This window comes from Malus sylvestris, chromosome 2 (assembly GCF_916048215.2).
Source record: "Malus sylvestris chromosome 2, drMalSylv7.2, whole genome shotgun sequence".
NCBI lineage: Eukaryota > Viridiplantae > Streptophyta > Magnoliopsida > Rosales > Rosaceae > Malus > Malus sylvestris.
Genome location: NC_062261.1, coordinates 1,591,580 through 1,618,513, shown reverse-complemented (window position 1 = coordinate 1,618,513; position 26,934 = coordinate 1,591,580). Strand labels below are relative to the sequence as shown.

General features: G+C 37.9%; 3 protein-coding genes and 1 pseudogene across 5 annotated transcripts; 2 read left to right on the top strand and 2 right to left on the bottom strand.

Moving 5' to 3' along the window:
• Positions 1-2: 2 nt before the first annotated feature.
• LOC126592202 (bifunctional purple acid phosphatase 26-like) lies at positions 3-3,833 on the bottom strand. Of its 2 annotated transcripts, none has more exons than XM_050257935.1 (10): positions 3,594-3,833; positions 2,853-3,080; positions 2,446-2,646; positions 2,150-2,261; positions 1,762-1,988; positions 1,437-1,575; positions 1,127-1,347; positions 732-853; positions 476-637; positions 3-361 (listed from the first exon to the last, which is right to left on the bottom strand). In XM_050257935.1, exons 2-10 carry the CDS (start codon positions 3,048-3,050, stop codon positions 283-285), a joined length of 1,461 nt encoding a protein of 486 aa, XP_050113892.1. In that variant the 5' UTR covers positions 3,051-3,080; positions 3,594-3,833; the 3' UTR covers positions 3-282. The 2 variants fall into 2 exon arrangements, with proteins under 2 accessions (XP_050113892.1, XP_050113888.1); XM_050257931.1 differs by having other exon boundaries at positions 3,620-3,833.
• A 3,670-nt stretch (positions 3,834-7,503) lies between these two features.
• On the top strand, positions 7,504-8,944 carry LOC126592169 (uncharacterized). Its single transcript, XM_050257911.1, has one exon. It carries the CDS (start codon positions 7,624-7,626, stop codon positions 8,779-8,781), a length of 1,158 nt encoding a protein of 385 aa, XP_050113868.1. The 5' UTR covers positions 7,504-7,623; the 3' UTR covers positions 8,782-8,944.
• A 688-nt stretch (positions 8,945-9,632) lies between these two features.
• Positions 9,633-11,908, top strand: LOC126587692 (uncharacterized; annotated as a pseudogene).
• Positions 11,909-12,196: 288 nt separating this feature from the next.
• LOC126592160 (translocase of chloroplast 90, chloroplastic-like) lies at positions 12,197-15,722 on the bottom strand. 2 transcript variants are annotated; one of them, XR_007612603.1, is made up of 4 exons: positions 15,502-15,722; positions 15,116-15,247; positions 12,545-14,853; positions 12,197-12,448 (listed from the first exon to the last, which is right to left on the bottom strand). XR_007612603.1 is itself a non-coding variant. In XM_050257905.1 (3 exons), exons 2-3 carry the CDS (start codon positions 15,240-15,242, stop codon positions 12,596-12,598), a joined length of 2,385 nt encoding a protein of 794 aa, XP_050113862.1. In that variant the 5' UTR covers positions 15,243-15,247; positions 15,502-15,722; the 3' UTR covers positions 12,197-12,595. The 2 variants fall into 2 exon arrangements, 1 of the variants encoding a protein (XP_050113862.1); XM_050257905.1 differs by having other exon boundaries at positions 12,197-14,853.
• Between the last annotated feature and the right edge of the window lie 11,212 nt (positions 15,723-26,934).

The window sequence follows — 26,934 nt, the reverse complement described above, 5'->3', positions numbered from 1 at the left end:
GGTGGCCAGAAGAAGGTTAAAATGTCTTGATAGTTTCGATCATCAAACAACATTGTTGGATAAAAACAATAGGCGAAACTGGTAATCCGAATGAACATTCGAAATAGTCGTAAAACAAAACTAAAAATCCAATACCATGAACAGCAGACAGAGGGATCATATTGCTTATTTTACGTAAGAGGTCTCGATACAAGCTAATCCAATGTTTCAATTTCCAAGCATCTCTGCATTCTCCATTGAGATTTCTCAAGCAAAACACCCGACAGACGTGATCGGTTTCTATCAATACGTAGCACTTTCGTCCATCATTATCTTCCTAACATTATGCTTCTCCAGTTTTCGCCTCCCGTGATTCGCACCCCTGCATTACCAAAGTTCAATCATATCAAACGCGTATACTGGTTTAATTTACCATAAAGTGAATCGCTCGTTGCTTTGGTACCAGAAAGAAACTGAATGGTATGGCTGTACTCACCAGTATTGGTTGTGTAACACGAATGCATCCATGGCGGTTTTCTTCCCATCGTCATTGCGGTTCCAATGGTAGAGTGCGTGTGTCCTGTTTATCAGCTCAAGCGTGGAATGCCCGTAGCTTGCTTCTCGGAATGCAGAATAATCTGGTTGTGGATCTCTAAACCTACAGAAACCATGGAACATGTGTTAGTCATGCATTTCGACTGACCTTTTATCAAACGAAAATCGCAATAAAAAAGCTCGACTAAAGTTCCTACGGTCCAGCAAGTCCTTCTTGGTTCCCTCCATCTCCAACAGTTATGTACACAGGAGCTGATTTGTCTGGTACGGGGTACTGGTAACCACTTGTCACGTTGTATTGTATATTGGAGAAACGATACTGTAATTAAATGCGAAAGAAGAACATGAATCTCAATCTAGCGATGAAATTTATAATTGACGTAAGATGAACTGGCACAATATGTATGAATAAAGCGCAATGTCCGTTAAGGTATTACAAACTTCTATCGACGTCCATGCTAGAGTAACAGACAGTTTGTGCACGAAGATGAATGGAATTATAAGATTCTACTCCAATGTTGAATGCCGTATCAACAACAACATATCATATAAAAGGATACGGTAGAAAAACATAAAAGGCGAAGAGTCATACCGATCTCTCATAAGCATGGACGTGGCCAGCAAACACCACATCAACTTTGTATTGAACGAACCAACTCTCAAACACTGCTCGCATGCTTTCACCTTCCATGTAATGAGCCTCATTACTATTGTACATCGGAACATGCATAAGGACTATGAGCCAAGGTGTTTTTTTCCTATCAACCCTTTGCAATTCTGCTGCTAGCCACATCCATTGAGGCGTGTACTTCACTGGTGACAAAGTTAATAATTGATGTAAGGTATACCGGCAAAACATAGAGTCTGTTCGCATATTTGCAAGCGTAGGAATGTGCAATTACCAAATGGAGAGTAACTGGACAACACGATTATGTGAGCTGATGCGCGTCTGATGGCATACCAAAGAGGGTTGCTACTACTAGAGGCCAAATACGGAGTAGCATACCGCTGAAGATAGTTCTTGAACGGAGTAACTTCTCCCTAGAATATGTACAAAACTAATAGTTAGATAAAGCAACAATTTTTAGGTTGCACTGTCAACATGATAGGAGTTTCGGAACACAACAAATCATGTATACAGTTCTAAGGTCACAGAATAATCAAAAAAGACTTGTAGTGACATAAAGTAACTCAGACAGTTCTCTCAAGATATGCTTGATACTTTACCATATAAGGCATGTAATCAATTTCATGATTGCCAGCAGACCACATCCATGACTGATATGCAGTACTTTGCTCGACGAATCGAGCCCATGTGTCCCACCGTAAACCTACGTCATTATACTGATATCTATCAGCATAGCTAAGATCTCCGACGAATAAAACAGCCTGTCCTGCACTCTTCATATAGTGCTCAAGAGTTGACAGAGAGTTAAATGTCTGACCCAAATCACCTGCAACATACGGATAAAGATTTATTAGGAGAAACTACAAAATTCAACATCATTTTATACAGAGAGTGATAAGAATCCCAGGATACAAGTATATCAGGCTGTGGTCACGGCATAGAGAAACTAACTGTTATCGGACCCTTTGCAGAGAGAAAACAACTCACCTATGATCCCAAATGTGTAATGAGAATTTGGATCGATCTTTGGAGGCGTTGTAAACCAAAATTCTCGAGATGAATCACCATTTCCAATTTTGTAATAGTACTTTGTGTCATACTGAAAAAAAGAAAAGAAATAATTGATGGTTTAGTGAAACTATAAGCAAGAGAATGAACAAGTCTCATATTTGGGAAACTTGGACACACCAATTCACAAGCTTTTCGTGATAGGCAAACCCTGAGAGTGAAAATCGCACCACATATGCTACTACTAGTGTACTTCACAAAGTAATCATGGTTACCTCTAGGCCATCAACAAGACAGTGATGGATGTAGCCAGACTTATACTGGTAGAAGGTGTAGTTTGTCATGACCCCCTTAGCAGAAAACTTGTATTTTTTCTCTGAGGTACCATACTGCACTTTACCATCCCCTGGTTTGTCAGCGGTAACCCATGAGATGATTACAGCCTTTCCATCATAGTCACCCTGGGTGATATGCACCTGCAATGAATGTTTGAAGCGTATACGAACATCAAACTCAAAACATCAATACTGATAGCGGATTTTCATCCTATTCGTATTAAACGTAGTACTTTTGAGTTAATCAAAATTGTTGGAAGAAATCAGGAACCGTAACTTTCCACATCCCGAATTATGAAAAACTACTATTTTTCTACAGCAATATCAAAATAGCTATGGATTCTCACTTGTTGTGGAGCATTGTAACCCTTTGGCACCGCAAATACTTTATGGTCCAGAGGTATATCAACCGATGGATACTCAGATCGGATGAAAGTACTCGTGATTCCCGCTGCATTCCCATTCATCAAGAAGCTCAACGCGACAAAAGAGGTAAGAATAATTCCAAGCAACGCGGACTCCATCCTAGTAACCGCTGCCATCATTGTTCATTCACCAAATTACAGTAAAACTAACTGCACCAAAGGAAGAAGAATAAGCAATCAGCCATATGTGGTTAACACGAACACCAGCTAAAGACGAAACATTTGATGAAAATCGAAGGGGATGGAAGACCATTTTCGCTCTTTTCGCATCTTTCTGCAGAAAATGATCCTCCTCTCAGTCGAGGCCATATCAAATTTTCAAACTTTCACAAACCCTTTTGACTTTTACTTCAAAAAATTTGCAATTGCAGTCCAACAACGAGCATAAATCACTCCAACAAGATCAAAGCATCAAAATTTATTCAAACAATCACATATTAGAGTTAGAAACAGATATGAACAGCTGATTGGAGCAAACCATTACAATTACTAATCAAACTTAACAAATCCCATTAAAATTCCAATTGAAATTCTGCTGAATACAAACATTTCCAATCCACGTTAACGCACAAGAACATAACTAAATAGCCAAAAACTCATTAATTATTAACTAATTAGCACTAATATTCTGACAAATTAAATAGATCGAACGGAAAAAAGAACCTTTCAAAGTTAGAGAGAGAGAGTACCAGAAATTTACAGCTTGAAGAGGTTGAGGGGAGAGAAGGAGGGTGATGAACTAAATAGTAGTCGGAGGGGAAGGCGTATTTTAGTCGCATCCGATTAGCTGACGTGGCATCACGTAGGTTAGAGGATGCTATATCTCCCCTATCCGTTGCCAGAGATTTTTCGGTGCGTCAGAAACACAATTCATTATTATAACACCCAGCGCACCAGTGTATTCGAAATTTCAAACAAATTATATTATAACAGTTAATGTACCGGACCGTAATTTTGTCCCCTAAAACATTTCTCATCCGTTGCCTCGTACCAAGCGATATAATTCTTGTGCGCGGCAGCTGGCGAGTTTGAAGTGGTCAGTTCTGGTTTTTTGTGAAACCCACACGTTACCGGCGTGTGTCTGTCAGAAGATGTTGTGCGTTTTTGTCTATTTGTAAATTATTGATGGTAATATGGTAAATTAATGATTATGAAACATCATCCATCATCACTCGATTCGCCCATCCAAAGGACATGCGATCGAAAACGGAAATCCAGATTTTTTCTTGATTTCGCAGTTTGAGTCCGAACTATTCAATTTAAATTTTACGACTTGTTTTGGTTTATTTTGCTAGTCTATCCCATAGAAATTAAGTTTAGATTTACGTACCTCTCTTGTGAATGATCCAAATTATGTAGTGGATCGGTTCCGAATGCGACACTCAAATGGTATATGAATTTCTCCTAAGTCACCTATTAAACATCAACTTGTCAAAAGCAATTGAATTTAAAATTATTAATCAAATAATTAATAATTGTAATTTATTTTTTTTAGAGTTTTTTTTTCTTTTGAATAAAAGATATTATCTAATTGGTGTGCTTAGCTTCACAATGGGCTAATAATAATTTGGTAAATTTACATTTGGCGAGAATCGAATCTTAGACCTCTCACTTACAAATGAAAAGAAATACTACTAGACCGTAGTACTAAGTGACGATTTTTTTTTTTGAAGAGTTGATTTTTAAATTGTAACGTAAAAAGTAAATGATTTCAATCACCTTAAAACATTGCAAGACGAGAAGGCATATAAGTTATTATTTGGGCTTTCTGTTTGTTTGGATCATCCTTTTCTGGCTCTGCTACTCCTGGATATCTGGTTAGCACAAACGGGCCCATATGTCCCTTTTTTTCGCCCTTTTTCAAATAGGTGCAATAGTGGGAAAATGAGATCCTTTCGAATTTTTGTGTCTGACATCTGCATATCGAGACACCTTCACCATTTAAGAGAGAAAAAGAGATACGGGACGTTCAAGTTTTTGAATAGTGAGCCAGTTAAATGGACTAATAGGTAGTCCGAATCTCTTGATCTACATACTCTGAACAAAGAGATCCAAAACAAATCTCAATCGTAGTTGGGGGGCAAAGAACTCATCATAGATGACCCCAAGGAGGGCAAAGACATGATATACTCATGGCTCACATCTCTTTCTTAAATCCCAAAAGATCATAAACTCGTGGCCATGCGTGAGCCAAACACAATACCCACACCCACACATTAAAAAATAATGATTCAACCCCATGAATCCGGAACCATCGATAGTTCATGCTAACTATTTAGATCGTTTCTTACTGCGTTTGGTAGAAAAATATTAAATGTATTTCTAAGTCATAAAAAGTATTTTTGTGTAAAATTATTCATTCAAGGAAGCAGTTGAAATTTTAATAGAAAAATTAACATGTTTACGTAAATGCACATTTAAACAAAAAAAAAATATTTTATAAGCATAAGTGTCGTCTCAAATGAGCCATTAATCGATCGTAATTAATGTGATTCAGTACTACCGTGTTTATATATAATATTCATAGTTGATGATATTAAAATTTGTGGTTGTGTATTTATTTGTAACAACAAGAAGCTACCACAATTAATAATGCCATGCATAGTTACAAAGTGCGAGAAATATTGTTCAATTTGTTTAGAATTATTTTTAAAATGACTGAGAACGTTTTTTATCAAACTGTTTTGAGTTCTAAAAGCACTTCTTAAGATTTACTTGTATTTGTACTAAGAATTGGTTCTAAAAACACTTTTAAATTTTAGAAAAACTTTCAAACAAGTCATAAAGCAATAAAAGTTTAAAAAATAAAAACAATTAAGAAGAGCAACTTTGTGTACAAAAATCATTGCCTGAGGCTTTCTAATGTATGGTAGCCTCAAAATATTAATCATAGAACTCAACTCAAACTATGGGTTGTATCCTCTACTTATCATTTCCCTTCTCTACAACGAGATTACGAGAAAATGATCATCTTGTTGGAAAACTAGGAGTATATAATATTAACAGGTTTCCTAGATTACTAACAGATGTTACATGATACATGAGGCAGCCATTGCAAAACAAGAAAAATGATATCTTCTACTCGTTGAAAGATTTGATGTTCTTAAGGTGATAGAACCCAATAACGCATAACTTTTCTTTATGAGTAGGGAGTCCTTATATAGATCAACATTCACCAACTTCCCTCTATCATGGAGAGTTGGTTTTTGTCAGTTAACAACAGTTTCATCAAATAAGTGGGACGTAAGTTAATACATTTCATCCTTCACTAAATGATAGTTTAGTCCAATTAAGTTTCTAACACGTTTAAGTCACACAATGAGTCAACAATAAATTGTTATAAAACTTTAGTTAGTTTTAATCGTCCAAGTCAATAGATCTAGCTCTATTGACCATGGAGAGTCTTAATCGGAACAACTTGCGTATCCGTTTGTATTCGAGTTTATATCTGTCTCATCATCATATACACTTGGAAAACAAGTTACGCGGTTCAGAAGAGTTTCCATGTGCGCTAGCTTTAGCTACCCATCCTATTCATGCCAAAATTATGACAAAGTTGACCAAACAATTCTAGCCATCCAATGTCCAACAGCCATGATCTTTCCACCTATACCCTCATCGTAAAGAGAAATTTTTCATTCAGACCAGAACACGGGTGATACATCACGTATTTCTATATAAGTGATGGGAAACTCTATTTTTTAAGTTATTAAGTTTTTAACACATATGTCTCACTATTTGTATAGTACCATTACGTGTTCCAATCATCCTGAAAAATCTCCCCACCATAAGTGTCTTACTAGTTGACCTTCTTCTGAGTTCCAAGTCCAAAGCTCTGCCGTTCAAAATTGGCATACACAACATCGTAAATCACTAACTTGTGAAATGATTTTCGCAAAACTCTCCTGATGATTTTCGCACTTTTATTTTTATTATTATTTTAATATAGTTCTTTCTACCATAACTCTCTTAGATCCATTTCTAACCACTATTCTATCAATTAATTAATAAGTTTTCGAGCCCAAGTGAGTGTTGATAAAAATGAGAGATTTTTAATAGGGAACTTTAACGAAAAGCACCCGGTACTGTTCACTTTAACGAAAAACCACATTTTTACACTAAAAAGTCAATCATGGTACTATTCACTTTACCCTTTATTTTGTCCTTATCATTAAAACTCAAAGTTTTCAAGCCATTTTCATTAGTTTTCCTTTTTTAATATGGTCGAAGCATGAGGTGGTAATCCTATGTTATTATATAAGAAGAAGAGGTTATTTTTCTCAAGTGCCCCTCGAGAAATTTTTCATTAAACTGTATATCAAATATCATAATATAAGTGGTTTGACATTTAAAAAACATAATTTTCAACCATTTTTATTAGAACATTTGATATACTGAATCGTGTTTTTCCGGTATACTAATAAATTTCTCGTACCTCTTTAATTGACGTATGTACTCGTGTTGATTACACTAAAAAATCTCTCTTGAAAAATAATGTTTGGCTTTGGCATGCCATGCATGTAGCTAGAGACAAACTGATCGTTGAGTTGTGACAAGAAAATTCCTTTTTATTTATTTTAATTTCATTTCAAAATTGGATCTCTCTCTCTCTCTCTATTCTATTTAATCTCCCACTTCTTAAAAAAAAACTCAAATCCTCTTCATCAGAAAATCACGACGGCTTCTGATCTCCATGGCCATGGAGGTCAAGCTCCATCAAAAGGAAGACGGCCCACGAGTCCTCAAGGTCCTAGAAGCTCTAAAACAAGCCTCCCACGAGCTACAGACCCACCCTAGTACCGATTCGCCCGAGTCAAACTCATCCTCCGCCATTAACGCCCTCCTCGAGCTCGAGACCGAGTCCGACAACATCCTCTCCCGGGACCCACAACTCTCCGCCCTCTCCCAACACCTCGCCACCCTCAAAACCCTCGTAGAGTCCCTCCGCCAGTCCAGCGGCCACCTCAGCATCCGCTCCTTCCTGACCCGCCGCTCATCGACTCACTGCCTCTCCAAACTCGCCGGGTCGATTGAGTCCGAAATTCAAGCGTGGATCGACCGCGAGAGCTTAGAAAGCTTGACGCGAGCTCTGGAAGAAGACCCAATTCGCGACGAGGATGATTTGATCAAGCTACTGACTCAGTTCGAGGACAGAGTCGCGCAGGGGTTCAACCGCGAGTTGCAGGATTTGATCTTGAAGTCCAAAGTTTTCACCTCGCTCGAGTCAGTTCTGTGCGAATCGACTCGGTCATCGAAGCGAGTCAGAGAACGCTCTGCTTTCGCCATTGCAGCTCTCATCAAGTTCAATAAAGATGTTTTCGTGGGTCAAGTTTTGATGGGTCGGCCGACGATTAGCTCTCTGATAAAAATGGCGTCACCGGACGCGATCAGAGTGCTCTGCGCGCTCGTCAGGCTGATCAAATCGCCGCTCGTCGATGAGATCGAGTTCAACGGAGAAATACCCAAGATCATAAGCTTCCTGAATTCAGAAGATTTGGAAATGCGAGTGATGGCGATGGTCTGCGTGCTCGAAATCGGGTACTTCGGGCGGAAGGAGGCCGTTGATGCGATGCTAGAGGAGGCGTTGATTGAGAAGCTTATGGAGTTGCAGAGGTCGGAGCACGGCGGCGATTTGATGAGGGAGAGCAGGGAGAAGGGGTTCTTGGAGAGCCACCCGTTTGCGAGCTGCGCGGCGAGGTTCGCGGTGCAGTTAGAGGTGGGGGAGGGGCTGAGGCAGCGGGAGAGGAGGGCGTTTAAGCAGCAGATATTGGTGAGAGTGAGGGAGGCCTCCGTTTCCGACGCGGAGGCCGCCACCATTTCTGCGGAGGTTTTGTGGGGGGCTTCGCCGTAAGGGGGTGAAAGAAAGAAAGAAATTGAAATGATTGGTTTTGGTGTAATTAGAAATTCAATTTGTTTGTTAGTGAAATCACGTTTCTATTGTTTTTATTTGTAATTGTAATTTTGTGATTAATTAGTATTGGTGGTATGAAAAATTGGTTCGAAGACATATCAAATCACTCTTATCAAAATATATAAAAAAAAAGACATATCAAATCATATGAATGTGACGACACATTAAGTTAATTACGTATTGTTATCTATATATTATAATGCAGGATTGGTTTCATGATATCCCTCACCATTAATACCCAACAATCCCACGACACCCATCCTAATTCCTACTGAATATTTTGATCAGATAGACGCGTTGTGCGAGTGTTTCGACAAAAAAAAAAAAAAAAAAAACTCCATTTAAGTGTAAGTACGTATTTTGCGTAAAAAAATTGTTTACACTCTTGTAGATATCATCGTGATATTACAGATTATTAATACAATAACGTCACACAACTTAAACTTCACACAAACACGAAGCTTTGACACACGGCTACTTGTTTGCGACTAGTGGAGGGGATCTTAACATAGTTTGGTGGTTTTGGAGACTTTTGATTTAGGGTTCAAGGAATCAGAATATATTTGTATTAGGGGATATTCTTAGCTTAGGTATATGCTGCTGGATAATCTGCAATTTGGTTTTTCATGACGCCACGTGAGTGTCAACGATCAATGACGCCATGTCAGATGCTGAAGGATTCCGTGATCTTACCCGTTCATTATATACATATATCATGTGGTCAGTTTTCGTTATGTACTATTCATATTTAATTTTAAATTTTAAATTTTGAAATGATTTCTTATTCTACAATGTACGATGAACGGGTGAGATCATGGAATCCTTAGAATCCTTAGAAAAATGATCCGGCGAGAATCCTTTTTCAGATCAGATCTAAGCAATTGATATTAATTAATGATTTAAATTGCAGACAATCTTATAATATTATACTTTTTAAATGATTAATGTAAATGGTTTAGGTGGGTGCAACCGTGTAATTAAACCCTTCTTAAATTCTTAATGGAACAAAAATTAGGAATACGGTCATGTGGTCCATATTCCATAAGGATTCCTCCTAATTCAGGACGCAAACTTTTATGGTGCAAATTGATCGTCACGTAGTGTTTTGATTCAATAATATTATATTATCTAAAATACTTATTACTAGAATCCTCATTTTCAATCAAAATTTTACGAAATTATTATTTTAACCCTCTAATTAAAATTGAACAAGAACAAGAAATATGGGCAAAAATATAATTTTACACAACTAATTTTTTTTTTTTTTGTCCAAAAATATATTTAGATTTTGTTAGATTAGATGTTAGATTAGCCACCGGTTGGTTTTCATACTGAATTTGGCTACGATCACAAATCTAAGTATAAAGTTGTGACCTTTACTTATGATGATGAAGAGACCGATGAAAATTGTGTGAGATTTTCTTGTCCGCACAAAGCCGTAGTATACACCATGAGTTGTGATTCTTAGGAAGAGATTGACACCGTTTCTTTAGAAGCCGAAACTACGTTGGTTTGGCCTAAGGAGTTCCAGATGTGCTTCAAGGGAATGTGTTATTGGCTGGGAATTGAGCAAGATAAGGAATTATTTCCATTTGACACAGCTATGGATCGATACCTTGCGAATGGGAGATGGATCATTTCGTTCGATACAAGTCGTGGGGTACTTCATGTATAAAAGTACCATATGAGCTCCACCGATTACCCGGGCGGCGCCGGCGTCCCTTTGATTTGAAGCTTACTGTGTGGAATGAATCCGTTGCTCTTTGTGTCCTGTGTCATTTGAAATGTGGGTGATGGATGACGACTCTAAGGGTGCTTGGACAAAACAGTTAACTATCGATGAGCGCAGAGAGTGCCCTACTGAGATGTTACCGCAAACATATCACATATTTTGGTATAAGCCAGTGGCATTGTGGAGCGACGAGTTTCTTATGGTTGACAGGGATCGACGCGTTGTTTGCTTTATTCTTTGTACAAAGAAGTTTACGTATATTCCCATTGAAGCCCTCCGGCCACAAGATTATATGGATTTTGTTGGTTATGTGAATAGCATAGTTCCGGTCATGGGACATCGCCACAAGCCTGAGAGCATAGAGAATAATTGCTCAGACAAAGATGAAGATGCGATGGTGGTGGTAGACGAGAAGAGGGAAAGCTGCAGGAGGCGATACTCATTATTCCGTTTTGGCCATTCCACCGGCTGATGTTTCCCATAGAACCAAGACGGTGATGGAGGTTCTCCGGGCATAGTTTGGGGGGCAGAAGATTGAGCCTCACATCCCCTCGTGGGATCCATCTATATGATGAGTCGTGAGGACGCTCTTAACGAGTTTAGATCTGCCCCTCGGCGTAATATCGTTGCTAAAGTTGATCAGGTGGTTACAAGGAATTACTATCACCAGTGCGTTTCCCTGTTGATGGATCGAGAGGTACATATTTTCTCCATCGCTTGCTAATTGCTATTCATTTTCTTCATGTTTTCTTCAGTTTTGGTTTCTTGAGCTAGGATAGACTCACTTATCATCACATTTTCTGTTCTTAGTTATTTGCAACCGCCCGAAACCTGGAGTCGCCATTTCGGTTTCTACAACAGTAAGTTGTTGTTTACATTAACTGTTGAGAAGGTGTTTTCTTTGTTTACGGGAATGTTCATATGTAATCTGTCTGTCTGCAATATTTGTTGGATGCAGGTTCCATGCCATATCTGAGACTCCTCTATGGGAAGTTGACAGAAGAGAGGAAAAAAGCTCGAGAAATCGTTAATGTTCTTGACGAGAGCATTACTAGCTTGAGCTTCCCTGTAACTCGTTATGCGTTGTATGAAATCGACTACAACGACAAATCTCTGAAATCGTGGACGAAGACTGCTGAAATCGGTCATTAGATAAGTTCTCTGAATGCAGATACATAGCAGTTCAGTTGTTATGTTGGTAGCTTTAGACTTCAATACAAGGGTCTGGTTCAAGCCTGAAAAAAGTTAAATCTTACTTCCAAACTATGTATTCACAAGTAGACCTGACAATCGGTTGTGTTTGTTGTGTTCGTATCAACTTATTTTATTAACGGATGAACAAGACCTGACCCTTAAAGTTAACGGCCTAAAATTTCGGTGCGTCGAATTTGTGTATAATGCTGATCAAAGTAGATGACCTAGTGCATATATCTGATAGAATTTGGTTTGACAGCATTACTGTTTAATTCCAGTTGCTTCAAGGCAATTATATGTATACATACACATACACGTGGGTTAAGATCCAGATCACACGTTTTTAAACGTTTTTGTGGACTCCACTCCGTAATGTGTGTGTGTGTATATATATCTTAGCCAAAAGAAAGAAAACAATAACAATATAAATAACACAGAACATAAACATCATATTGATTTCCACCTAATTGCTAATTCTAGTTCAACTTATTTTGTGAATATCATAAACATAAGACAGACCATCTCTACGATTTATCTGTACACTTATTGCCTCAATTTACTTCACTACAAAACCTCTTCAGTTAGCTGACTGCTTCACCGCTGCTCGGAAGCTCACTAATTCACCGCTGCTCGGAAGCTGGCGCTTACCTCAATAACAAGTCCGATAAACTCAAAAGAATGCTGCTAACAACGGCCAAAAACAGATGCAGCTTGTTAGCATTCTCCCATGTTGCGACTTAAGCAAAAGCGAACATTTGGAACAAAGCTTCTATTTACCTTGTGTCCTCTTCATACAAAAAACAGCAACAGAACTCCTCCGATCTCCCTTTATTCATCACTTGTACTTTTAACATCCTTCTTCCGTAAAAGGGCCCAGAAAATTGTGAAAGCCGCAACCATACTGAACTGCAAATGATCAGTGCTACTTGCTTTGATGCTTATCTTACCCATCCTGCGGCTATTCAGATTAGCATTAACCGACACACTCATATTTCGCCCAAGCCGGGACTCAGACTGTAAGTTTCCACCCAACACCATCTCTTTATTGAAAGACAGTATAGTCATCATCAGGCTCACATTATCATTTCTCACAGGGTAGTCTCTACCCCTCAACGTAGCTTCAACACCGCCACCATATGCCACTTGCTCAGGACCCATCATTTGGCCAACATTCATCACAAATTTCAATCTCTTCCCAACTGATATGGTGTCTTCAAGCTTGCCACCAATGTAATACTTGTTCCCAAAAGACGTCAAAGAGAATCCACTTTCAGCAACATTGTGCCACAACTTCCTCAGCTTCGTGTTGCCGTGAAGCGTATAGATGGTATCTCTACCAGCAGACTGAACATCAAGACCTACAGAATATGCGGTCCCATTGGGGTCTAGGTAAGCTGCAGCACACTCGGATTGAATGCTAAAATCCTGCTTGTCCTTGCTCATCTGCCCTGCAACAGAGGTAAACACGTTCCTATTTACCTGCATAGCAGTTTCCAAGCTTACCCCATCCAAGCCCACATCATTATCCCATCCATGGGAATCAAGAACAGGTCTCATAATCCACTGATCACTTGTAAGAAGACAAAGATACCTGTGTGCAGGCCAATCAGAGCCAAAACTTGGAGGGACCTCCATATCTGGTAATAAAACAGCCTCTTCTTGGGAAGCCTGCTGACTATTCGAATTATCATCACTCGCCGTATTTTGCTCTTTGGAAAGCTTAATCTCCATCTGCCTACGGTACTCTTCTTTCAACTGTTTCTTCAGATAAAGGGTCTCTCGATAATCCAATTCATCAAGATAGTCTTTTTTCTGTGATTTTGTTAATCTCTCAAACTGAGATTTTGTCAGAATTCGGATTGGAGGTAATTGATCATACTCATCTTCGTCCTCCGCATCTGAAACCAAGCTCTCATCAACTCCAACGTCCCCTCCACTTGGACCAATAGCAGTGCGATGACGTAGAAGAGACGATAGGAGATGCGGCAGAGAAGGCATGTGAGTGGCATTTGAGGGCCCCAGATGAATGCTGTCTTGAAATTTCATGAGGATATTGACATCACTCAGAACTTTAGTACAAATGCATAATAACAAAAACTGAGATTTCCAAACCTGTCCGTTTGGAAGTATCTTTTCGCCGGCGATATTTTTCCTACACTGAGGATGATTCTCAACTAACAACACTGGGTTTTCAAGTCTGGAGTCAGACACTGCCTGGTGTATATAGTGCTGCACCATATCTGTGCTTTGCCTCACATATGATTCATAATTGACAGGATACCCATCAGGTCCTTCCGGAAGGACTAGGGAAGAATGTGTCATGACAAGAACAGTGTTAAACCAAACTGCAGGCCCAAATACCTCGGTTATTTGCTTCAAAAGGGAGAAGTCATTGTAATTAGTACTCATGAGGTCGAGGCGTTCGAAGAACAAAACAATGTCAGGTGGGCTTTTTCTAATAAATTTCTTCACAGAGAGCATAATCTTCTTATTTCTGCGGAAATTACCAGTACATGATGGCAAAAAACCAGGGGTATCGATGATAGTTACTCTAATCCCATTTACAGTTCCCACAACCTCTCGGATACGATCTGTGCCAGGTCGAAATGGATTGGTTTCAGTCTTTGTTTGATCAAATATAGAATTTATTGTGGCACTCTTGCCAACTCCTGTTTTCCCCAGGACAAGGATTCTGAGAGAGAAATCCATTTCAGGCAGGCCAGATGCCTCCTGTTCTGCTGCCACAGCTCTAGCTCTATCACTCCTCAGATTAACTCTTTTCAAATCTGATTCTTCTGCTCGTATCAAAGTAGCCAGGTGAATACGATAGAGAACCTTAGCAACCAGAACATTGTTTTGTGACAGACCAAGACGGAGGAGGAGGCGCAAGAACTTAACTTGAAGATCATCAATTCTTACCAAAGGATCCATCTTTTTCTTATCAGAGCGATTATGAGAATGATCAGAATTCTGAACTACAACATGCTGCAGGGCCTGATCAGAGTGATTTTCCCGATCACTATTAAATGAGGTTGATGGGGCAGGCCGAATGCGTGGTGTTACCAAAGTGTTCGAGTGAGCAGCACCTGAAAATTAGAAACTTTGAGCTCTCCTCGCAGAGTCAAACAAAGTACAACCGGCAGATTGAAACTGGTTTCCGCTTTTTAGCATCAAATATGGATTAATTATCTACCTTTTACACGAAACTAATTAATTCGAAAACAATACATACTCTTACAGTCAAACTAAAGAACTGCATATCATAGACTGATGGCATTTTACAGTCAATCTAAGGAATCAGTCTTTGAAAACATCAACAGCATTGAATTTTCGGGTTGGCGGTATTACCTTGGTCATCAAACTCTTCATTGGAGGGTTCCTCCCTAAAGAAACTGTCACTGCCCGACAACGGTCGAGGCGAAACCAGAGGCATGGATACCAACTGGGAAGAAATCCAATCTTTAAGGCTGTTCATCCTTCCTGCAAAATATTCCCAACTGATAAATCACATATCTGACTAACTATATTACATCTTTTTATAAATCTGATTCAACCATAATACAAGGCTGAAAATACAAACAAAATTAAAAGGAAAAAAAAAAGCCCTTTTCAAATCCTTAGCTTATGCTTCCAGCAATTGCAGCAAGTTTGCTTCTTTATGTAATTTTATGAATTTAATTCAAATTTTAGGAATCTCTTGGCTAATTTGAAAGAAAAAGGAAGTGGAATTTTACCTGGAAAATACGAATTTTGCAATGAATTTGCTTTTACTTTACGATTGGGAGGAGACGACTATCGACACCATGAAAGACGAAATCAAGGATTGAGGCAGCTCAGAAAACCCTAATTCACAGAGCCGTTGAATCGGAAGGGGCGACGAAAGAAAGGGTGTGAGAGGCTGAGGAGGAACAAGACGAATCGACGATGACTTGATAGATAAGACGGACACAACCAAATACTTCTAGCCAAAAGTAAAATATTTTGGAAATGTTTTTTTGTGCCCCAAGACTATCGCATGGGCTAAAAGCTAAATTTTTTAGCCTAGAAAATTTGACTTTTAGCTCAGAAACATCTTTCTGCTCCAACCCTTCTGCCCTAAAATTTTAAGCCGAAATTATTAAAGAATGAACTTAGGCTAACTTTTTTCTTAAATCAATTAAAAAAATATGTAGATTATTGTAAATTAATTTTATGAACATTTTAATCTAAAAAAATTTAAATTCTGATAAACATTTGGCATTTAGCCCGGGGGAAAGCTCCGTATTTGGCCCAGAAATAACATTTGGCATTTAGCCTAAAATTTTAACATGGGTTGGAGAGTGTTTGGGGGTGGTAATTTGGCTTTTAGCCCATGTTTGGAGATGGTTTAAAGGGCCAATTTGCAATGAGTAATGTTATTCACACTGTGCTTTTGTATCAAATTTTCATATCATCTTACGTGTCATTTGATGTGGACATCATATTATTTGAATTAATTTGATTTTTAAATTTAGTTCATTATTTAATAAACTAATAATTAAGAAAAATTAGTTAATTAAATAATGATTGTGGTATACCAGGAGTATTTCTCCTTCATTTCGTTGGGTTTCGTAAAATTTTCAAATGATGTGGACACCTAGGAATATAAATGTGGTATAAAAATATGGTACGAATAACATTACTCATTCGCAATTCAATTTTCAATAGAAAAAAACGAGATGGAAAAAAAAATAATGAGATTGATTTTTTTTTTTTTTGAGAACTTTAACGAAAAACTCCCGGTATTGTTTACTTTAACGAAAAGCCATATTTTTACACTAAAAAGTTAATCTTGGTACTATTCACTCTACCCTTTATTTTGTACTTATCTTAAAACTCAAAATTTTCAAATTATTTTCATTAGTTTTGCTTTTCTTTTTTTTTTCGCTACTCAACCTTGCTTTCTATTAAAAAATGATATGTTTTCTACATGAATTACGAGACAAAATTCAATCTTGTCCTTTTTAATAAAAGAGCTTCTAACAAAAGTGCTTATGAGCCAATTTTTTCTTTCCTTTTGCATGAGCAGTCTCAACCGCCCTTTAATCTTCACAATTTTTTAATTCAACTCTATTTTTTCCTATGCAAGTAATATCCTACTTTAATGAAATATAAACTATTAAGAGTGTCATTTTGAATTTGAGCACATAAAGAGAAGGATCACATTCGCTCAAATTAATGTGATTATACATATGTCTAAATCTTGACATATGTTCACAATGCCGCTAAGGCAGCCTAAGGCCCAAACATAAAACAAAGTGCCCAATCTTGGAGATATTTTCAGTGTGCTTGGAACCTGGAGTAGAACACCATACGTCAATATAGAATTGGAAGAAAGTTTTTTTTTTTTTTTTCCAAATGTCTCTCCAATTGTATAATGACATGTCGTGTTCTGGGCACGCTGCAAATCTCTCCCAATCTTGAGCAATCCATATCAAAGGCCTGTAAAACTTAATAACACAGGTTTTTCCGGATGATTGCATACCCATTCAACTGTAGGATGCATGTATTTATAATTGCTTAAAGATTACATCAGAGGGTTTAAAAACCCCTATTTACAAGGAGATTTGAAATCCAAACAATACAAATCATAAACCAACAGTTTACAAATATTTGAAAATATATCCTACAAACAAGGAACCCTAATCAGATAATAGTTTGCCAACTAAACTGAACTCTCAAAGTGCGCTAGACTCCTTAATTCACAGTGGATGAAAGTTGACATTGACTTCGTCTAACAACCCCCCGCAACCTAACAGGAGGTGGAGCCACTGGAAGCTTGGAAACAAGTAACTTGAATTGGGACGAAGACAGTCCTTTAGTAAAAATATCAGCATGCTGGTCCTGAGAACACACATAATTTACCAACAGCTGACCATGAACAACCTTTTCACGAACATAATGATAGTCAACTTTCAGATGCTTGGTTCTTAAATGAAAAACAGGGTTGGACGCTAGTGCAATAGATGAAACATTGTCACACAAAATAATTGGTTGAACCAAATGCAGATGGAGATCTTTGTAAAGAGACCGGAGCCATGACAACTCAACAGTGGTATAAGCTAACTGCCTATACTCCGCTTTTGCACTCGATCTAGATACAGTCTTTTGCTTCTTCGAACTCCAAGAAACAAGGTTGGAACCCAAATAAACACAAAATCCACCTGTAGAATGACTAGTGTCTGGGTTGCCAGCATAATTTGCTTCAGAGTAAGCTGTTAACTTGGCATTCCCTAGTTTGTACAATAGCCCATGATTATATGTAACCTTCAAGTAATGTAGAATTTTGCTTGACTGCCATCCAGTGCGTGGTCTTTGGAGAATGCATAAACTGGCACACCTGATTCACAGAATATGATAAATCAGGTCGAGTGACGATGATGTACTGTAAGACACCAACAACACTACGATACATCTTTGGATTGGTGTAAGGATCACCAACATAAGCACTTAACTTTTGACCAAACGACACCGGGGTGGAAATAAGCTTTGCTTCTGTAAATTTAGTTTGAGAAAGTAAGTCTAGGGCATATTTCGACTAACTGAGTTACATGGAATCACCATTGTACTTGACTTCAATTCCCAAAAAATAATTTAGAGGCCCTAAATCTTTCATTGAAAACAGACTGCCAAGTTTCCTAATCAAATGGGCCATTTGACGAGAATTGTTCCTTATGATTAAAATGTCATCTACATATATTAACAGAATGAGATAGACTCCTTGTTTATTAAACATAAACAAACTGTAATCACATGTAAACTCTTTGAATCCCAGTTGTAGTAAGAAGTCTGAAAAACGTTGGAACCAAGCCTTAGGCGCCTGTTTTAAACCGTAAATGGAACGTTGCAACTTACAGACATGATTAGGAAACTGTTTATCAATGAACCTTGATGGTTGACGCATGAATACCTGTTCATTCAAGTAGCCATGGAGGAACGCATTCTGAACGTCTAGTTGGCGTACCGACCACTTCTTTGACACAGCTAGACTTAAGACAAGTCTAATGGTACTATGCTTAACCACGGGACTGAAAGTCTCAGTGTAATCGACGCCAGCCTTCTGATGAAATCCATTAGCCACCAAACGAGCTTTATGTCGCTCTATAGTGCCATCTGCTTGGCGCTTAATTTTGAACACCCATTTATTTGGCAGTATGCTCATGTCAGGTTGATATGGAACTAAACTCCAGGTTCCACACCTTTGTAGTGCATTAAATTCTTGCACCATAGCTTCCATCCACTCCTGATGCTTGATTGCCTGACTTAAGCAAGTAGGTTCAACATGACATGTATTAATGGTAACGTGCATAACATACTTTGGATTTGGTTTGACAACACTAGACTTGGAACGTGTAGTCATAGAGTACCCAGTATCACTAGACACATTAGCTGGCAGAGATTGTGAATTGACCAACACTTGCTCATTTGGTTGTAGTGTAGGTCCTAAGGGATGGTTAAGTGCTAAGGGTGCGTTTGTTGCACCAGACTATCTCGAACTAGACTAGCTTCAGGGACTAAGTTGGACTAGCTTAGACTAGACTAAGCTGGACTAATTTAGTGAAGCGTTTGATGCAGTGTCAGATTAAGAAGCAAAATAATTAATAAATTTTAATATTATATTTGTTTAATTCGTAAAAATTATATTATATTATTAATTTATCTTTTTCTTTTTGGAAATCTCTTCCTATCTCGAAACTTCTACCATTTTTTCTTCTTCCTTTCCACTATCTCACTCCTCTCTCCCTCATTTTCTTCCCTTTTTTTCTCCGGCCCATCGTTTTCTTCTTTCTTCCGACTCTCTCACTCCCCTCTCCTTCATTTTGTTCCTCTTTTTTTTTGCGGCAGACCATCTCCCTCCTCTCTCTCCTTTTCTCCCCCATTTCTCCCAGTTTTCTTCCTTAAAGGAGGATCTGTGCATTTTGCTCCTGATTTGGACTGAAAGACCTACATGTATTTCTTCTTGTTCCTCAAAATAGAGAGAGCCCTGCAAATTCGAAATCACATATCAAATTTCTAATATGATTTATGTTTTACAACTCCAAATATGACTTCGTTTTTTCCTACAAATTTCTGGAGAATAGCACTGCAACCCAAGGTAATATATTTCTGGGTTTATCACATATTTTGATATTTTTTGTAATTAGGATTTTGATATTTTCTGAAATTTGAAATTGCATCACAGATTTTGATATTTTATGGGTTTATCGCAGATTTTGATTTCGTTTTTCCTACAAATTTCTGGATAAGAACAACCTTTAATTGGGGTTGGATTCGTGGGACAGAGACGGAACCGAAATCTCGTACCTGATTTCTGGGAAGTGAAGGACGGCGAAGCAGGGAGGGGTGAAGCGAAACACAGATGGGGCGAAACGGGGAGGGGTGAAGCGAAGCACAGATGGGGCGAAGCAGGGACTAGCAGTCCGCTCATTTTCAGGGGGTCTCACTAAGACCCCCTAGCGAGCATTTTTGTCGGAACGAGTGAGACTTAGTCTCATTAAACCTAGTCCCTGTTGGGAACAAACATGGGACTAGACTAACCCTTAGTTCAATCCAGTCTAGTACTCTTTAGTAAGGGCAAACAAACACTCCCTAAAGGTATGGTTGATGGACATGTTCTATCAGGTGAAGTTTGGGTAGTTGTGAAAGTTGTGGTCGTGGAGTTGTCATATCAGATGAAGTTTGGGTAGTTGAGAAAGGTATGGTGGATGGAGTTGTCATATCAGGAGAGGAAGGGATACTTGGCAAGATGGTGTTATTAAGATGGACTTGGATTCTCTGCCTTCCCATTTCGGTGCCCTTCTCGTGCCCTCCTGTTTTGTGTGGTCACGGTTAATCCATGCTAATATTTTATATTGTTTTTTATAAAAATAATAAGACAAAAAAAAAATAGTAATATAAAATATTGACGTGGCTTAACCGTGACCACACAAACAGGAGGGCACGGGGAGGGCACCGAATTGGGAGGGCAGAGAATCCAAGTCCTATTAAGATAGGTACGTCTGGCATGACTAGGGTCAAACAAAATTTGAGGGATTAAAGGTGTAGTGGTTGTAGTAGGACACACGGGAACAGTAGTGGGTACAAGAAAAGTAAATAATAATTGGGGTAAAAAATTGTTACCTTGTGATGTAAGGGTGGTCAAGACGAGCACGCCATTTTTGAACAGAAACTCTAACTCCCACAAATACAGAAACAAAATGCTTGAGTTGTCCACTGCCATTTGGTAATGGGTACAACCCATTCTCACATCTCCCTTCGAAAAGCGTTTTTTGTGTCTTGAGGTCCTTAACAAGGAAAAAATGTTGAAAAATGATTAAGTAGCAATCATTGTCAATGGTAAACCTATGCGCAGATGTGATATTTGTGGATGCAGAAGGACAATGAAGTATATCACGTAAAGCACATGAGCAAGTGTTAATGTTAAGTTGATTCGAGCCGTAATGTGCAATAGAGATACCAGAATTATTACCTACACCTCCCACACCATCACAACCAGTGTACTACTTAAAGTTGGCCAAATTTTGAATGTCCGGAGTAATGTGCGCATTGGCACCTGTGTCCAAGAGCCAAGAACCATTTTGCTGCTTGTTGAGAGTGATGGGAGAGGAAGTCATCGCGGAGAGGCGCTTGGCCGGAATTCTTCCTTCAAATGCAGTGTTCATACGCTAGTAGCAGTCAAGGGCATGATGACCTGGTTTGCCACAAATTTGACAAAATATTCTATCACCACAAGAGGCCAACATGACGGCATTACCTGGGTTGTTCTGTTAATTGTTGTTATTGCGAGGGTTGTAACCTCTCTGAGCCACGCCACGCTGTGAAAGGTTGCCTCACCGTCCACCACGAGAACGACCACCACCACGTCCTCTGCAGGCCATAAAAGCATCGACAGTAGTTCCTTCCATCATAGGAACATTTTGAACAACCATTCTTCTTTCTGTAGTCAGCAGCAATGATTCAAGAGTTGGATACGTGATAGGAGTATCACGAGCTTATGCAGCGCTCACAGTCATCTCGAACGCTGGTCTTAGATTGTTCAACACAATCTAAACAAGTTCTTCATCACTCACAGGTGGCAGCAAGGGCAAGGTTGTCAGCTATCGCATTTATGCGATCCAGGTAATCCGCCACAGATAGATCACCTTTTTTTGGTTTGCAGCAACTCATTTCTCAAGAACAAAATTCGATTTTGGGAGGTGGATGCATACCTTTGCTCAAGAGCTTCCCATGTAGCTCGACCAAATCGTTTGCTTGCCACCACAAACAAAACAGACGCGGTCAAAGATCCATTAATCCAGTTGAGGATCATTTGATCCTGTTGAACCCAGGTTGAGTACGCAGGATTCACATTGGTGGAGCCAGCAACATGCTTTGGAGGACACATCAGTGTGCCATCAACATATCCCATCAAGTCCCTACTTTTTAGAATAGGAAGCATTTGAGCCAACCACAGTGGGTAGTTAGTTCTATCAAGTTTGATGTTCACAACAGTGGAAAAGGGGTGGAAGGTGTTATTTTGGGGATTGGGGTTAACAGGAAGGACATTATTTTCACCCATGGAAGCGTTGATGGAAAAGATAACAGGCGAGGATCTTGTCGTTACACAAATCATAAACCAACAGTTTACAAATATTTGAAAATGTATCCTACAAACAAGGAACCCTAATCAGATAATAGTTGTCAACTAAACTGAACTCTCAAAGTGTGCTGGACTCCTTAATTCACGGTGGGTGAAAGTTGGCATTGACTTCGTCTAACAAGGCCAATCCATATGAGGCAACTTCACATGTATTTAATTTGCCAAGGCGAGGACCATGTGACCATCCTAATCAGTCCAACGTCGACAAAAGGCAGCTTTTCTTGCAGGAACAAGTCACCTCCTCTTCTTCCTCTTTCATTCCTCTGGTGAGAAGAACGCCGGTCGATAAATACACAACAAACTCTCTCCACAGAAGAAACCCATCAAAGATTCCAAAACGAAAAGAAAATGGCGGAGAAGGGCAATCAGAGAAGCGATGAAGAGATGGCGAATTCGCAACCGGAGCAGCATCAGCTGAAACGGAAGAAGAGAATCCGATTGGGAATCTACATTACCGTGTTTGTTGTGTTTCAGATCATAGTGATCACCACACTAAGCCTCACCGTGCTGAAGGTGAAGACGGCGAAGGTGAGACTTGGCGCCGTCAACGTCCAGAATCTCACGGCCGCCCCTGCAACGCCCTCGTTCGACATGACATTCGCAACCCAAATCAGTATCAAGAACACAAATCTCGGTCGCTACAAGTTCGACGCAAGCACTGTTAAGTTTGACTACGATGGCGCGACTGTCGGGCAAGTTAACGCTCCCAAGAGCAAGGTCGGAATGTGGTCGACCAAGAAGATTGATGTCACGGTGAGTTTGAGTTCCAAGGGGCTGCCGAGCTCGAAAAACTCCGGACTTCGCAGTGAACTGAGCACCGGGGTTTTGCGGCTGACAAGCGAAGCGACGGTGAGTGGAACGGTGGTGCTCATGATGGTGATGAAGAAGAAGAAGTCTGCGAAAATGGACTGCACTCTGGAAGTTAACTTGTCTACCAAGAAAATTCAGTTTTTGAAATGCGAGTGAAGAAAAGTGACAACTTTATGATGATATGTGTTGTATGTATTATGTATAGCTCCTTAATTAATTAAGATTTCTTTATGGGGTGTGCTATCTACACATCATTTTTTACTTCTCACACACCCCTTGTTAATTTATGTCCGTTGATCTTCTTCAATTCATCTGATCTGATGGCCGAAAACCAAAAAGGTGTGGAAGAAGTAAAAAATGGTGTGTGGATATCACACCCCTTTCTTCAACTTTTGTTTAATGTACCATTTTTTACTTTCGAGGGGTAAAATTCATTTATAAAGGGAATTCCAATTTTCTTTCGTCAACTTTTTTTCTTCTAGCATTTCGATTGAATAAATTAAAATAGAATAAAAAACCACAGGATAAGTGCAAATAGAAAAACGGGAGTGTAAAGACGATTACCCTTATCCAACCCGCATTTTGTTGGATTGGACTGGATTACACAATTTATGTTGTTACCAAAGATTAGGGCATAGAAAATTCCACAACCAAATTCCAAATAAATATCCTTAGATATTATCTATTAAGATAAGATTTGATGATTAGGATATAATTAAGACACGTGTGTTCCAATAAAATAATAAGAAGTGTATGCTCACCATACATCTAATTAATTGACACGTGTCATTTCACTCAATCTTGGTTAATTTTTTTCAAAATTGAAAAACTAACATTTAATATGAAAGTTAACTAGAGTTAACTGAAATGACATGTGTTAATTGATTAGGTGTATGGTGAGTATACACCATAGTTTATGATGGTGAGCAAAAATGCTCTCAAATTTATCAACACATGGTTCTGCATGTATTATTGAATCGAAACGCTACATAATAGTGATCCCTTTCCTTATACACCATTCCCTTTTTTCAAATTGACTTCTATTTCCAGATGGAAAATTACACATAAGCCTAGATGGCATGAAAATAAAAAGAATTCGATTGAACACCCACAAATAACACAATGAAAGAAAGAAATTATGTTTTTTTTTTGAAAAAAAACCTCGACTGTACTTGGAGATTTTTATTTATAACGAAAAAAAAGTTACACGTAGTCCGGGGTCATAATTAGGCCTGGCAATTCCTGACACGACCCGATAACCCGACACGACACGACACAAAATTAACAGGTATTCGGGTCGACACGATAACGAATCGGATCGTTATCGGGGAACCCGATAAGCACATGTTAAGATAACGGGTTGATTTGGGTATACACGTGGGTAACACGATACACGATAAGCAAAATATTAATTTTATAATTTTATAACCCTAAACAAATACTATAATTATATATATATATATATTAATTTAACAATTTTATATCCCTAAAAACTATAATAATTATATATATATATATATATTAAATTTTAAATTAAATTTTATACCCCTAAAAACAATAACAATTAATATGCGTCTGCCATCCGCCCTTTGAAAGAAAAAGGGAGGGAAAAAGTTTTCAAAAAAAAAAGGAGGGAAAAAAGAAAATGATAAGAAAAGGAAACAAAAAAGAGAGGGAAATATGGGTGTACTAGTACCACTGTACCGTGTAATGCAGGTGAGATGAGGTGCCCGCCCTTTGAAGAAAAAGGGAGGGAAAAAGATTTCAAAAAAAAAAAAAAGGGAGGGAAAACAGAAAATGATAAGAAAGGAAACAAAAAAGAGAGAGAAAGATGAGATACGCATCCTACGAAACTAATTTTAACGATCCAACCATCAAACATGTTTGTATATGTTTAGAGATCGTATACGCCAAAAATTGCAAAAAACAAACATTAAGAGATCAAGTAACGGGACAAAACTTTTCGACGGTTATAAACGAAAAAACACGATTTAACGGTTATTTAAACTCCGATTTTGATGATTTTTTTACATCTACACTCCTTGACCCTATATGAATACAATGAATAAACTCGATCTTCAATTTAAAATATTTACAATAGTGGATACCACAAAATCTTATGTTTTACTTAATGAAAGTATGAATAAACTCTCAAGTATTAGTGAATCTATTGTTTTTATGGGATACGCATTCTACGAAACTAGTTTCAACGATCCAACCGTCAAACATGTTTGTATATACTTCAAGATCACATACACCAAAAATTGAAAAAAACAAACATTAAGAGATCAAGTAATGGGATAAAAAAATCTGACAGTTATAAAACGAAAAATCACGATTTAACGGTTATTTTAACTCCGATTTTAATGATTTTTTACAGCTACACTCCTTAACCCTATATGAATACAATGAATGAACTCGATCTTCAATTTAAAATATTTACAATAGTGGATACCACAAAATCTTATGTTATACTTAATGAAAGTATGAATCAACTCTTAAGTATTAGTGAATCTATTGTTTTTATGGGATATGCATCCTACGAAACTAGTTTCAACGATCCAACCGTCAAACATGTTTGTATATACTTCGAGATCACATACGCTAAAAATTGCAAAAAACAAATATTAAGAGATCAAGTAACGGGACAAAACTTTTCGACGGTTATAAACGAAAAATTGCAATTTAACGGTTACTTTAACTCTGATTTTGATGATTTTTTTACAGCTACACTCCTTGACCCTATATGAATACAATGAATGAACTCGATCTTCATTTTAAAATATTTACAATAGTGGATACCACAAAATCTTATGTTATACTTAATGAAAGTATGAATAAATTCTAAAATATTAGTAAATCTATTGTTTTTATGGGATACGCATTCTACGAAACTAGTTTCAACGATTCAACCGTCAAACATGTTTGAATATACTTCGAGATCACATATGCCAAAAATTGCAAAAAATAAACATTAAGAGATCAAGGAACGGGACAAAATTTTTCGACGGTTATAAAACGAAAAATCACGATTTAACGGTTATTTTAACTCCGATTTTGATGATTTTTTACAGCTACACTCCTTGACCCTATATGAATACAATGAATGAACTCGATCTTCAATTTAAATATTTACAATAGTGGATACTACAAAATCTTATGTTATACTTAATGAAAGTATGAATAAACTCTTAAGTATTAGTGAATCTATTGTTTTTATGGGATACGCATTCTATGAAACTAATTTCAACGATCTAACCGTCAAACATATTTGTATATACTTCGAGATCACATACACCAAAAATTGCAAAAAACAAACATTAAGAGATCAAGTAACGTAACAAAACTTTTCGACGGTTATAAAACGAAAAATCACGATTTAACGGTTATTTTAACTCCGATTTTGATGATTTTTTATAGCTACACTCCTTGACCTTATATGAATACAATGAATGAACTCGATCTTCAATTTAAAATATTTACAATAGTGGATACCACAAAATCTTATGTTATACTTAATGAAAGTATGAATATGCTCTTAAGTGTTAGTAAACCTATATATTAAATTAAATTTAAAAATTTGACTAGTAGTGTATAAATGTTTTTTTATTAAGCTCTTATTTTCGAGTGTAGATGTAGTATTTAAACGATAAATATGTTTTAATATTTTGAAATAATATTTATGTGGCAATATGTGATA

Coding starts and splice junctions, on each gene's coding strand:
- LOC126592169 (XM_050257911.1), top strand. CDS start 7,624: ATGGCCATGGAGGTCAAGCTCCATCAAAAGGAAGACGGCCCACGAGTC.
- LOC126592160 (XM_050257905.1), bottom strand. CDS start 15,242: ATGAACAGCCTTAAAGATTGGATTTCTTCCCAGTTGGTATCCATGCCT. Junction 14,854..15,115: donor TGAAGAGTTTGATGACCAAG/GTAATACCGCCA, acceptor TCTAATTTTCAG/GTGCTGCTCACTCGAACACT.
- LOC126592202 (XM_050257935.1), bottom strand. CDS start 3,050: ATGATGGCAGCGGTTACTAGGATGGAGTCCGCGTTGCTTGGAATTATT. Junction 2,647..2,852: donor GTTACAATGCTCCACAACAA/GTGAGAATCCAT, acceptor CATTCATTGCAG/GTGCATATCACCCAGGGTGA. Junction 2,262..2,445: donor GTCTTGTTGATGGCCTAGAG/GTAACCATGATT, acceptor TCTTTTTTTCAG/TATGACACAAAGTACTATTA.